This window comes from Pinus tabuliformis, chromosome 8, assembly GCF_031772625.1.
Source record: "Pinus tabuliformis cultivar Carrire ecotype Pingquan chromosome 8, CPIR1, whole genome shotgun sequence".
NCBI lineage: Eukaryota > Viridiplantae > Streptophyta > Pinopsida > Pinales > Pinaceae > Pinus > Pinus tabuliformis.
In genome coordinates, this window is record NC_142294.1 from 1,304,042,255 (window position 1) to 1,304,055,467 (window position 13,213).

The window sequence follows — 13,213 nt, forward strand, 5'->3', positions numbered from 1 at the left end:
TCAACCTTCTCATTTGCCAAGGCACTTTCAGTGTTAACAAGTATATTTCTTATATACTCATGTCAATGTGGAAGGTCTCCATTTACTTCTTACTAAAAGTTTTACTCTCATTGACTACAACGCATTGAGTGTCAAACCTAGAGTATAAATTTGGCCCTATTTTCATTATTGATAGGTGACCTTGTGATCAATAGTCATTCATTATTGGTCAGTGATTGAATGATTTCCATTTTGTTCGATGTCAACACATATATTCACACATTGGAACTTTTCCAACAGGGTACTTTTTCCCACTTGCACATGGAATTCAACAATGTAATTGATATGTTGTAAAAGGAAGGTCTTTCAGTGAATCCGGGTTTCATTAAATTTTCAATCTACAAGCAGGGGGCACCACATAAATTCCGATTTTTTCCTTTGGAGTTTATGGATAGATCCACTCTTTTAGGTTTTTTTTTTGGTTGCACCACAATACCAAGGTTTTCCAACCCACTTTTTCTGGGGGTTATAACTTTGCCTACTTCATGATGGTTATTTGTTAGAGGATTAATTTTATTATGCTTTTTTGGTGAGTCTCGTAGTACCTCGGTTAGTGATTTTTTTTGGCATGAAGAAGAATTGATTTGTGAAAGTAATATTTGTAAAGATGGATATAGTGTATCAGTGTTTAGATACCATGGGGTTAAATGCTAGAAGATGCATATATGTTAATCTATATTGATGTAAACATGATTTTTTTTCTTAATGAAAACATGTTCGATTTTTCTTTCCTGGAAAATATTCACACAATGGGATTTGTTCAATACATTGGGTTTCATTTGCATCATTGGTGGGATTCCTCACTCCTATCAATGTCTTTCATTATTGGTTGTTTTTCATAGGGTCTTCCCTATATGTTATTTCATTTGGTGCATGCAAGAGACACACTTGGTGGTGGTCTTAACAATTCTTCATTTGATTCCCTCCAAATAATTGGCCATATAGTTTCATTCATGTGAGTTGATGGGGGATTCCTTAATAACCTCCTTCCATTACATTTTTTGCCATCAACATCAACTCATTTTATCTAGGAACAAGATCTCGAGTCTTATTTATTAACTTGAGGTTTGTTTCCATTACTGGTAGATTCAATCACTATTGACAATGGGAATACATCATGTGTCTTGATTTATAGATGTTATAAGTGTTTGAATTCATCCCAATCATTTTCACGTGTGAGAATGTACTTAGTACCTTGACTCCCATTATCATCAATGGCGGGATGTCTCATGTTAGAGATATACATCAATGACTAGTAAACAAATGATTACTCTTGTGTTTGAATTCAACTCATTTATTCGCATGGCATAAATTTGTACCCACAGTAGTTGGTTTGAAGACCTCGGTTCAATCTATGAAAACATATTTTTTTGAGTGGAAACATCAATAATTTATGTTGGTAATGTCCTCTCTGTTAAGTTTCTCTCCATTCCAATAATATATTTAATGATGTTGTTCGAGTTGTTGGAAACTACCACTCTTACTCACATGATTTTGGTACTTCATGGAGGATTATTTTGTTCGTTCCTTTGCTCCATATACCCTCCTAGTACTTTATATATATCAAGATGTAGCTCCATTGTGTATTTCTCATGGTTGCGGTCTTTTGACATTGAACCATTGTGTATTTTTTCATGGCCATGCTTATCACTCTTTATGCATATTTAATGGATCTACAAAGTACATGATTTGGTGGCCATGATTTTCTATATCTATGCATTGGTATGCCTGCTTTAGGAAATGAGTTATTTTGATTTGGTTTCTTTTTGGAGGTGCTATTTTTGTCTATTGTTTGGTGAACTCTTCTTTGTTCCACTTAACATGTCCTCCTCGATTAAACCCACTTGACAAGATTAATATTCAAGAGTAATCATACTTAAGAATTACTTATTTTGTGGTTGATTAGAGTAGACAAACTCAACAATAAACATAAATTCATATATATAGTTTATTAATAAATTGAAAGATGATTACAATGAATGAGGGCTCATGCTTAAATATAACCCAAGATCCATTTACATGAGGGGCATGATCTTTGATAGTACCCCTTAGTCTTAAAATGGAGTTAATTAAGTTAGAATAATTGTATACATAACATTGCCTCCCTCTCAAAAGAATGCTTTGTCCTCAAAGCATGCATAACAATGGGTGTCATTGATGAAATTCTTTTGTCTCCCAAGAAGCTTCTTCTTCTAGTAATTTCTTCCACTCGATCAGGTATTCCTTAATTGCTCGAGATCGCAACTTCCTTTCCCTCGTGGTAACAATTCATTTTGGTTCTAAGATGAACTTGCCTTCATCATCTAATATCATAAGCATTGTCTGTGATGATTAGTATTGGCCCACTGCCCTTTTAAGACAAGATACATGGAAAACGTTGTGAACTCGACTATTACCCAAAAGGCTTAATTTGTATGTTACTTGGTTGATATTTTTAATATAATATGGTCCATAAAACTTTGGTGCCAATTTGTTTTATCTTTTTTACTTTAGGGATAATTGCTTGTAAGGTTGAAGTTTAACAAATACCCATTCTCAACCTTCAAATTTTGTCTATGTTCTGTGTTGGTCGGCTTACTGCTTCATGCAATATGTTATTTTAATGTTTGAAAGACTTTTTGGGTTTCTTCTAACTGCTCCTTAATTGTTGTAACTTTTGTCTCGGGAATGGCCAAGTCCTTCCATTTAGGAGGTTCATATCTATATACATCTTGAAATTGGGTCATCTTTGTGGAAGTGTGATAAGTTGAATTTTATCACCATTCAGTGAGATGTAACCACTGAGCCCACTTATTTTGTTTGTCTGTTGCATAGCAACGAAGGTAATCTTATAAGCACATATTAACAGTTTATGTTTGACCGTCTGTTTGAGGATGATATGCATAACTCATGTTGAGGTATGTCCCAATATGTTTGAAAAGATCCTTTCAAAAATTCCCTTTAAACTCTATCACTAACAATGACTTTAGGAAATCCATGTAATTTGTAGACATTCTTGCAAAATATCTCGACGATCTCTTTTGTTGAATCTAATTTCTTCATTCCTATGAAGTGTGCATACTTTGTGAGTTTGCCTAGTACTACAAGAATTTTATCTTTCTCGTCTGACATGGGTAATCCTTCAATAAAATCCATTGATATTTCTTCCCATTTTTGGGTTGGGATATTTAAGGGGTGGAGCAGACCTTGGGTCATAATTTTCTCACCTTTATTACGCAAACATTGATTTTTGCTACATTTTTTTTAATATCATTATTCATATCCTTCCAGAAGAATGATTGATGTGCATTATAGTAGGTTTTAAAGAAACCTACATGTCTGGTTGGCAGCGAATCATGGTTCTCTTTGAGAACCTTGACTTTAAATTTGGAATTTGGACTTAGGTAAATCCTTCCCTTGTACCATAAAATATCATTTTTTCATTCAAATTTTGAAATATGATGAGGGTTATTGATTATAGCACTTGTTTCTCGATCTTTTGCATACTCACTTCGGATTTCATTAAGCCAATTTGGGATTATAGCTAAGACTACAAACAAGGATGTTTCTTCATCTTTTTTGGAGAGAGCATTTGCCACCACATTTCCCTTTCCCACGCAACAATTTTTTCAATCCATTTTTGTTGTTCTTCAGAGAGTGTTTTCTGTTGGAGGAGGTATGAGAGACTATTATGGTATGTTCGTATGGAGAACTTACTTCCCAAAAGATATTGTCTCCACTTGGCTAGTTCGTGCATAATCACAAGCATTTATTTGTTGCTTGTAGACTTAAGACATTCCCTCTTATTGAGCTTCCTGTTTCGAAAGCTATTGAATGACAATCTTGCATCAATATTGCTACTATACCAAAAACTGAAGCATCACATTCGATTATAAATGGTTTTGAAAAATCAAGAGTTACTAATACATGTGCTTTAGACATAAAAAATTAAGTCTTCGAAACACTTGTCTATTTCCTCATCCCAACAAAATGAATTTTCTTTAGAAGGTTTGTCAGAGAAGTAGTTACATGGGAATATTATTTAATAAACCTTCGATAGTGTCCAGTTAACCCTAAGAAACCCCTTAACTTGGATATGTTCATTGGTTTGGGCCACTCTCTTATAGCCTTGATTTTACTAGGATCTACTTTTACTCTTTCCTTGGGTATTATATGTTTGAGATACTCTACTTCCTCTTTCCTGAAAGCGCACTTGGATTTCTTGGCATAAAATTGATGCTCTTCTAATACAGTGAGAACTTGCTCTAAATGTTGTAGATGCTCCTTCCATGTTTTACTATAAATTAGAATATCATCAAAGAACACTAACACAAACTTCCTTAGATATTGATAGAATGTCTCATTCATGGTGGCTTGGAATGTTCTTGGAGCATTAGTTAGACCAAAAGGCATTACCTTAAACTCATAGTGACCTTCATGTGTACGGAACTCAATTTTTGCTATGTCTTCCAACCTTATCCTTATTTGGTAGTACCCTGATCTCAAATCTAATTTTGAGAAGTATGTAGCTCTATGTAGTTCATCCAACATTTCATCGATAAACGAAATTGGAAACTTGTTCTTAATCATTATCTTGTTTAGCTCTCGGTAATCTACGCATAACATAAACGATCCATCTTTTTTTCGAACTAATACAACTAGAGCAGCATATGGACTTCTACTTTTTGTGATAATGTCACATTTTAAAAGATTTTGGACTAACCTCTCAATTTCGGTTTTTTGATGATGTGGATATTGATATGGTTTGATGTTGATGGGATTTGATCTTGATTTGACTTTGATTCTATGTTTGATTTCTCTTTTAGGAGGCAATTTCATTGGAAGGTCTTGGAAAACCTTCTCATGCTTTTGAATTAGTTCTTGAACTACAGGGGACTCTTCGTTAATCATTTTCATCGTTTTCATTTCTAATTGATTCTTAGGTGGCTGGAACCCATATCACTTGTATTTGTACCCTTTCCATTTAAATTTTATAAATTGCTTTTGATGATTGGCAAAGTAAGTGCCTCGGATTTGTAGCCATTGGATCTCTAGGACCACATCAACTCCTCCTAATGCTACAATGTAGAATGGAGATTCTAGATTCTAGATTTCCCTTCTTTTTCAATTTTTTTACCGTTAGCTACCATAACCTTCATGTTGGGCATAGGAAATGTGAAAATGTTGATCATTTTCGCCATAGTTGAGTCTAAAAATTTGTGGGTGCTATCAGTATCAATTAGAACCACTACATTTTTTTTTATATGACCTTTTAACTTTAATGTATGGGCATGTGATATACTTGGCACACTGATAATGACATTTGCATAATGTTCTCACTATCTAGTTTTGGAGAAAATTGTGGAGAATCTTCGATTTCTTCTACCTCTGATTCTTCATTGTCTAAATCATTAGTGGTTTCACACTTATACAAGTTCTTGGTTTCTTTTCCCTTAGCACATATATGTTTAGGGTCATATTTTTCACCACAGCGTTTACACTTGCCTTCTTTCATTCTTTGAATTTCCAAGTTAGTCTTTTCTCCTTCACGGAGATGTGGTGGAACATATCTTGTGTTATCTGTGTTCACAATTTGGGGAAATCTTCATCTCGAATATACTCTTTCAACTTTTGACCACTGCATCTTTTCGTGCTTCTTTTCAAGAATTTTTTCCTTTTGTCTTGCTATTGTTATAGAAGTGATGTCATCAAGCTCAAGCTCAACTTAGAGATGGGGTTTAAGTCCCAAGATGTATGACTAAATGAGACAAGTTTCTGATAGTTTAGGTACTCGTGTAGCTAAAGTTTCCCATTCTCGGGTGTATTCGTCCACATCTTTTTGTTGCAGTCTGGTGAGTGTTGAGAACAACTCGTCTTACTTGACACCTTCAAACCTCTTAAAGAATGCATTTTTGAATTTCTTCCAACTAATAGCAAGTGTCGTCTTCTTCCACAACATATACTAATTATATGCTTCTCCTTCCATTGCATGGATGCATGCCTAATCTTTTCGTCATCATTATCAATACCGTAAGTCTTGAAATATTCTTCTGCTTTATTGAACCATGCAACACTGCACTTATCATTACCATCAAATTTGGAGAGCTCAAGTTTTCCTCTTCGTTGATATGTAGCAACTGCTGGAGTGAAAAAGGGATACTGATTCATGAGCTGCGTATTTGAGTATTGGTTCCATAGCCGCATATTTTGAAAATTCGTGTTACTATTTTGTTGATGGGGTATGGACGATGCTTTTGGAGACTCATGTGAGTCTGACGAGTTTGATGTATTCGAAGAATTGAGATGTTGAGTAGCTTCAATATTTTGGGGTATTTGATCGGGTGTAATCTTCAATTTGTCACAAATACTAGTCAACATCACCATTACTTGATTATGATTTAGATCCACCTTATTTGAAAGGATTGCATGATCCTTTTTAAATTCGTTACAGTTCTGCTCGAGCTAACTCTCTATTGTCTTTGTTATATCTTGGAGTTCCTCGATTTTTTCGCCATGTCTGGTCACCTTAATCTCAAGATCTATCAATATTTTATTAAAATTGGCCATTGACATTGATGAAGACATTGATCAGGTATGAGGTGGAATATACATATCCAACGTAACATTTTTTCTTAATTTGACCTAATTTTTTAATTTATTTTTTAAAATTATATATATATATATATATATATATATATATATTTTAAATAATATATATCTACATATATTAATTTATATGACTTAAAATTATACAATATAGTGTGTAACTATAAAGTTATAATTTATTGAAGTCTTCCCTACAAAATGAATTAAATCACACCACAGAAAATTTAAATGTTAATATATATAATATAGCATATCACTGATAGTTATATACTTAATCGAGATAAAAGGCAACAACTCAGTTTGAACCCGAAGCTCCGCAACTAATAACCTTTCAACGTTGGTTTTTGACCTGCGCTTTGAATTGAAGGCGATTGTGAATGGGAATTGGTTGAGTGGTGTCGGGTTGATAAGATACAACAGAATGGTTAGAATAGACACGGGCTGGGGCACGGCGTGGGGTTGTGGGCAGATGAAAGTCGTGTTGGCAGAGTGGTGGTAGTAGACTGTGTAGGAGTGACAAGAAGCAAACAGGGAAGACGAGGGTGTTTCAAGCAGGAAGGAAAGGCAAAAGATGACGAGTAGGATGATCAAAGGGATTGAGATGGACGGTGGTAATGTAAATGCGATGGAAATGTAAGCGGCGACACAAGTGGGGGTTACGGTTTGATGGCTACAAAGAAACAAGGTGGCTAAAGATTCAATGGCGTTAGTGGTTGGCAGCATCTACAGAGAACGGTGGTGGATGGAAGGAATATAAACCAAACACAAAAGTTTGTGTGTTTGCAAGCATCGATTACTCTAATACCAGATCGAGTAGACAAACTCAACAACATATATATATATTGAAGGATGATTAAATGAATGAGGGCTCACACTTAAATATAGCCCAAAAGCCATTTACAAGACATTTGCACTATAGTTAATAATAATTATTTCAAAGGTGAAAGCCTTCGTGTTGTAATATTATTTTTTACACAATCTACACCTATGTCACTTGAAATTCTCAATCTAGAAAAAAAAATGGTTCACTTTTCTTTATCGAAGGGCCAACCTATTAATTCCAATCAAAGAAAATGGTTTTTGGGGGAAGCGAATAGAGATAGGAAGCTTTTTAAGCATAAAATTTAGTTCATAGAGTCAATCCATAACCAAATGAAGATCCATAGTGCACCCTTCGTTCAATTTTTGGGAAATGGAATTAACGTTAAAGTGACTCAAAATTCTAGGTGGGGCAATCACAATATCATCTATATTATGTTGGCATGTGGTATTCCAATATGTGTGGCTTAGTGCTAAAAGTGGTGAGAAATGTTCTCATAATCAATTGTTAGATGTGAAGTTCAATATGTTTATCTTTCTTAGAAATCCAAGGGTAAATTCAAGAACTCATCCTTTATAACACCATCCACTTCAACAATTTTAATCATGGGAGTTGATATTAAGAGACATTTACAATTTTATTCATGGGAGTTGATATTAAGAGACATTTACAATTGCATTGTGTTTATAGTTAAAATTTAGTGAAATTGTCAATCCTACAACATTTAAATTGGGTTTTATTCGTTCATTGGGAGTTCATGAATTTGTTCTTTTCACTTGTTTGTTGGAAGAAAGGATTAAACCAGTTAAGCTAAAATAAGATCTAAAAGAAAGTAAACACTCTTTTCTAGCACATTGAAATACAAAGTAAACATCTAGGTTGCAGGGGATTGTGTGTGGATAGGTGCAAATATGGCAAATGAGAATCATTAAATGGGTTTCATATGCAAGTTGAAACCTTGCTATAGCATGATCATTGCCCTCTCTACTCTATATTAAATAAATCAAAAAGTGCACTTAAAAAAAGCATCTTCTTATAAGATGAGCCTACCGAGTGAAGGCATTGAACTTGAAGAAATTGTGGAGGAAACGGTGGTAAGAATAACATTATTGTTATCTTCAACAATATCTTGGTTGCATTGGGGACTAAACTTTTAATTATTGTTTCATTGGATGCATAAGTGGAAGGTAATAAGCCTTTGGCATTGTGTTCCTCTCTCACTTCTTTTAGCCATTGTTCTAGACTAATGGAAGGCCCCACTATTTCACTAGAAGTTTTTATTAAAAATGGAGTTGAACCCCTATATAACTTCCATTCCAATACTAACTACATAATTTATAATAATTCTTTTTGCTAACCCTTGAACCCTTAGCACCACTTTATATCACAATATTTTCTCAAAAGAAGCATTGATACTATTGCTTGACATGATTATGCAGTGGAAATGGAAAAATTAAAAATAAGAGAGGAGACAATAATGTCTACTAAGAAAATGCACTGCTAAGGGAAAAAACTATATATATATATATATATATATATATATATATATATATATATATATATATATATATATATATATATATATATATATATATAAGGCTATCTGGGCAGCTCATAGCACATCTAATGGATCAGGGGGCCACACATGTTGCTCATATTGCAGACCAAGAAAACTTCTGTTTACTTCATCAGGCTTGGAAGACAGTGCCAGACCTCCTCATTCTGGAACAATGGAGACAAGAATGGGAGTCATATACTGAGGCTCTCACACAAGCACACATCAGAATATCGGAGGAGGAAGACGAGATTGTTTGGGCACTAGCTAAAAATGGTTTATACACCCCAAAGGAGGGATACCTGCACCTCATGCAACCATATCAGCCCGACAATACACAACAATGGTGGAGAGCTATTTGGCATCTAAAAGCAGCTCCCAGAACGCGACTGCTAATGTGGGCTATCCTTTACAACAAAATTCCTACTGGGGCAAACTTAAAAAAACGATCCTTCTATGGACCTTTCTGGTGCCATTTATGCAGAAGGAATGAAGAAGACACTGAGCATCTCTTCCTTTCCTGCCCGGTAGTTCAAGAACAATGGTCCCTCCTTTCCTCACGATCTCCCTCCCTCCAGCAATGGCATGGCCTATCCATCTTCGATGCTTGGAAAAACTGGCAGGAGCAGCACTCTGGAAAAGATAAGAACATCCCACTCCTCATGTGCTGGTTCATCTGGACAGCAAGGAACCGTGCAATTTTCGACCAAAAACTTCCTCACTGGCCTAACATTATTGCCCACATTTTTGCAGACCTAGCTCTCATCCCTGATGATCCTCCACCAGCCCCTCCTCGGACTATTACCCCAGAACTCATAGATAAATCCATCCCCTGGGCCTACTTTGATGGCTCAGCCCAAGAGGAAGGCTGTGGGGGGGGAGCCCTCCTCTACCTCATAGAAAACCACTACTTCATGCTCCAAATTCATCTGGGTCGGGGCACAAACAACTATGTCGAGCTCACTACTGCAAAACACCTCATCTCCTTTGCACATGAGAAAGGATGCACTAAACTACAATTGTTTGGGGATTCGCAACTTGTCTGCAATTGGCTCACCAGAAAATCAATTTGCAATGCTTTCTCTTTGAGACATATTCTGGATGAGGCACTCAGACTAACAGATGCATTTGAAAAATTTGACTGTCATCATATATACAGGGAGCGCAACGTTCGGGCGGACTACCTTTCCAAGCAAGCAGCGCAGAGGCAAGAAACGGACTGGCTAATTCAGGAAGAACTGGATGGAACCTTCTTTCAACACTACCACAGACCCTTTGATGATCTACGAGCACAAAGGGGCGCTCAGCATTGAAAGGGGTCCCATCATACACAGAATTTTGTTTTTTCTATGCTTTTATATATAATCTGTTACATATGAACTGTACCGTCCCAAGGCGGATAAACATAGTTGTTTCTAAAAAAAAATTGGGCAGCAAGCTACAGCTGCACAGTATGATACAGCACTGGAAAACATACACAGTATATGTTTTTTCTTACTCTGTTGTCTTTTTTGGATATATACCTCTCCTGAGGTGGCACACTCCCTGCGTGGAGATAAACAGTTTGGGGAGAGGAATGACTTCCTTTTGCTTACCTGTTCAGTTTTGGAACTATCACTACAAGTTCTTTTAGACAGCTTCGAGAGGCATCCAGCCTCAGTATGCATATGCTCAGCATCTACAGAATGTAATTTCTTTTGACTTAATAGAAATTACGACTTTTTCTACGGAAAATATATATATATATATATATATATATATATATATATATATATTGTGAAGAGAATTCCTTATTGAGAAGGCAAGGACTAAACATGATCTAATTAATAATGCAGTTGTTTGTTGTCTTATCAGGGAAACTTATCTATGAAAGTCTCAACCTTTTATAGTTTATCAAATTTCTATATTCAAAGTTATCTTCAGTCATTTGGGTGTGGGGACATTACATATCCATTTTAGATCACATCTTCGCATTGAGAAGCTTTTTAGTCTTCAAAATCTTACAAAAAACCAATCTAGATCAATGTGCCTTCTTTCTACTTCTTTGGAACATGGCTTTGACTTTGGCTAATGGGTCTAGCTATTGGATCGAATTCTAACCATACATTACACTCTGATTTTTGGCTTGCTTGTTCATGCAATGAAAAAATTTGCTCATTGATTCTTAGTTTTGAGCAATCTCCAGATTTGAACTCTACAATTAATAGCCATTCCCATCTCTTTCAAACTTGGATATGGCTAATCTTGGTAATCAATGAAACCAAGTCAAATGTTGATCTTGTTGTTTAGCATGACCCAAACAAGCTATGCCATCAAGTAAAAATTCCATAAAAGGTCACATGACTACTTTCGTGCCTACTTTCTTTGCTACAACCAATTACATCTTAGCATGGAAAAAATTCTCTAGGACCGTGTCAATTGAATGACAGTGTTGTATACCCCTACATGGTGCTTGTAGGTGACTTTATAACTAGTAATCTAGTTTATATATTGGCGAGTCATTCTTCAGCTAGCTCGCAATAAAAGAAATGTCAACCCATCTCTGAAATCCTTCTCTGCTCTCTCATACTTCCATTGAACAACTACTTGCTTCATTGGTGAGGCTGACCTCCTCTGCTACTACAGCTCCTTGGATAGCTTCTACTCCTTGGGATGGAGATGCAAGGAATTCTTTATCATCTTTACTCCCCTCTTCACACTCTCTTCTTAGTTGTGTGGTTTCTAAGGTGAAGCTTTAATGAAGTCATTAACACTATGCTTCCCAATGACTACTCAATTTGTAGTGGTGGAAAAAATTATTGCTGTCAGGCCAGGCAGTAACTCTCCAAAGGCAGAAAAACTGATTTGTCTATTATTCCATAGGTAGGCTATTGTTATATACAATAGGAGTGATTGTTCAGTTCATCTCCCGATGACTGTTCACATTCCTAATTTATTTATTTATTTACAAATTCCCCCAATCATGAAGATTAGGTGTCAACGTTCCCCCCCTTAATCTGAAGGGATGTTGGTGAGTCCAAGCATCATTCTGAATCGTTCAAGCTTTTCCTTTCCAAGTGCTTTTGTGAAGATGTCTGCAATTTGCTCATTTGTGGAACAATGACGGAGATGGATTGTTTTGGCCTCAACATGATGTCGAATCAGATGATATTTAGTATTGATATGCTTTGTTCGATCATGGAACTTTGGGTTCTTGGCCAATTTTATTGCAGAGGTGTTATCAATCATGAGTGGAGTTGATTGTACTTGTTTTACCTGCAAATCTTCAAGAATTTTCCTGAGCCACACAATTTCTTTCGTTGCTTCAGCTGCTGCCACGTATTCTGCTTTTGTTGTGGAATCTGCTGGAACTGATTGTTTGCGTGATCTCCAGGAGACAGCTCCTGATCCAAGACTCATAGCATATCCTAAAGTAGATACCCCAGTTTCTTTGTCTCCATCGAAGTCTGAATCAGAGTATCCAATCAAGCTGAAGTCGTCCACCTGTGTATACTTGATTCCAAGGTCTTGAGTTCCCTTCAAGTACCTTAGAACTCTTTTTGCAGCAGACCAATGTCCCTCACAAGGCTTTTGCATGAACCTGGAGAGGATTCCAACAGTAAATGAAATGTCTGGTCTGATAGTAGTGAGGTAGATGAGACTTCCTACAAGCTGTCTATACTTTGTTGCATCCTCAAATTCCTTTCCTTCAACAGATGTGAGCTTTAAGTTTTGTTCCATTGGAGTAGAAAGAGGATTGCACTCTGTCATGCCAAATCTGTTTAACAAATCTCCAATGTATTTCTTTTGAGAAAGAAATATGGATTTTGGATGTTGGGTTACTTCAATGCCAAGATAATAATGAACATAGCCCAAATCAGTCATTTCAAAACTTTTCCCCAATTCCTTCTTTATGGATGCAATGTAACTTTCATTGTTCCCTGTCATTAAAACATCATCTACATATACCACAAGATACACAACTGTTTTGCCAACTTTCTTGACAAATAAAGTTGCATCATCAAGATCAAAATGATTGAAGTTGAGTTTCAGAAGATGCTCAGTTAGTTTTTCATACCAGGCTCGCGGTGCTTGTTTGAGGCCATACAAGGATTTCACAAGTTTGCATACTTTATGTTCATGTCCTTTCACAGCAAATCCTTCAAGCTAGGACATAAAAACATTCTCTTTTAGATCTCCATTCAAGAAGGCAGTTTTTACATCCATTTGATGGA

General features: G+C 35.9%; 1 protein-coding gene across 1 annotated transcript; it reads left to right on the forward strand.

Annotated features, from left to right (window-relative positions):
- The first annotated feature begins 9,070 nt into the window (after nucleotides 1–9,070).
- Nucleotides 9,071–10,312, forward strand: LOC149240253 (uncharacterized). Its single transcript, XM_089370119.1, has one exon. It carries the CDS (start codon nucleotides 9,071–9,073, stop codon nucleotides 10,310–10,312), a length of 1,242 nt encoding a protein of 413 aa, XP_089226245.1.
- Nucleotides 10,313–13,213: the final 2,901 nt, after the last annotated feature.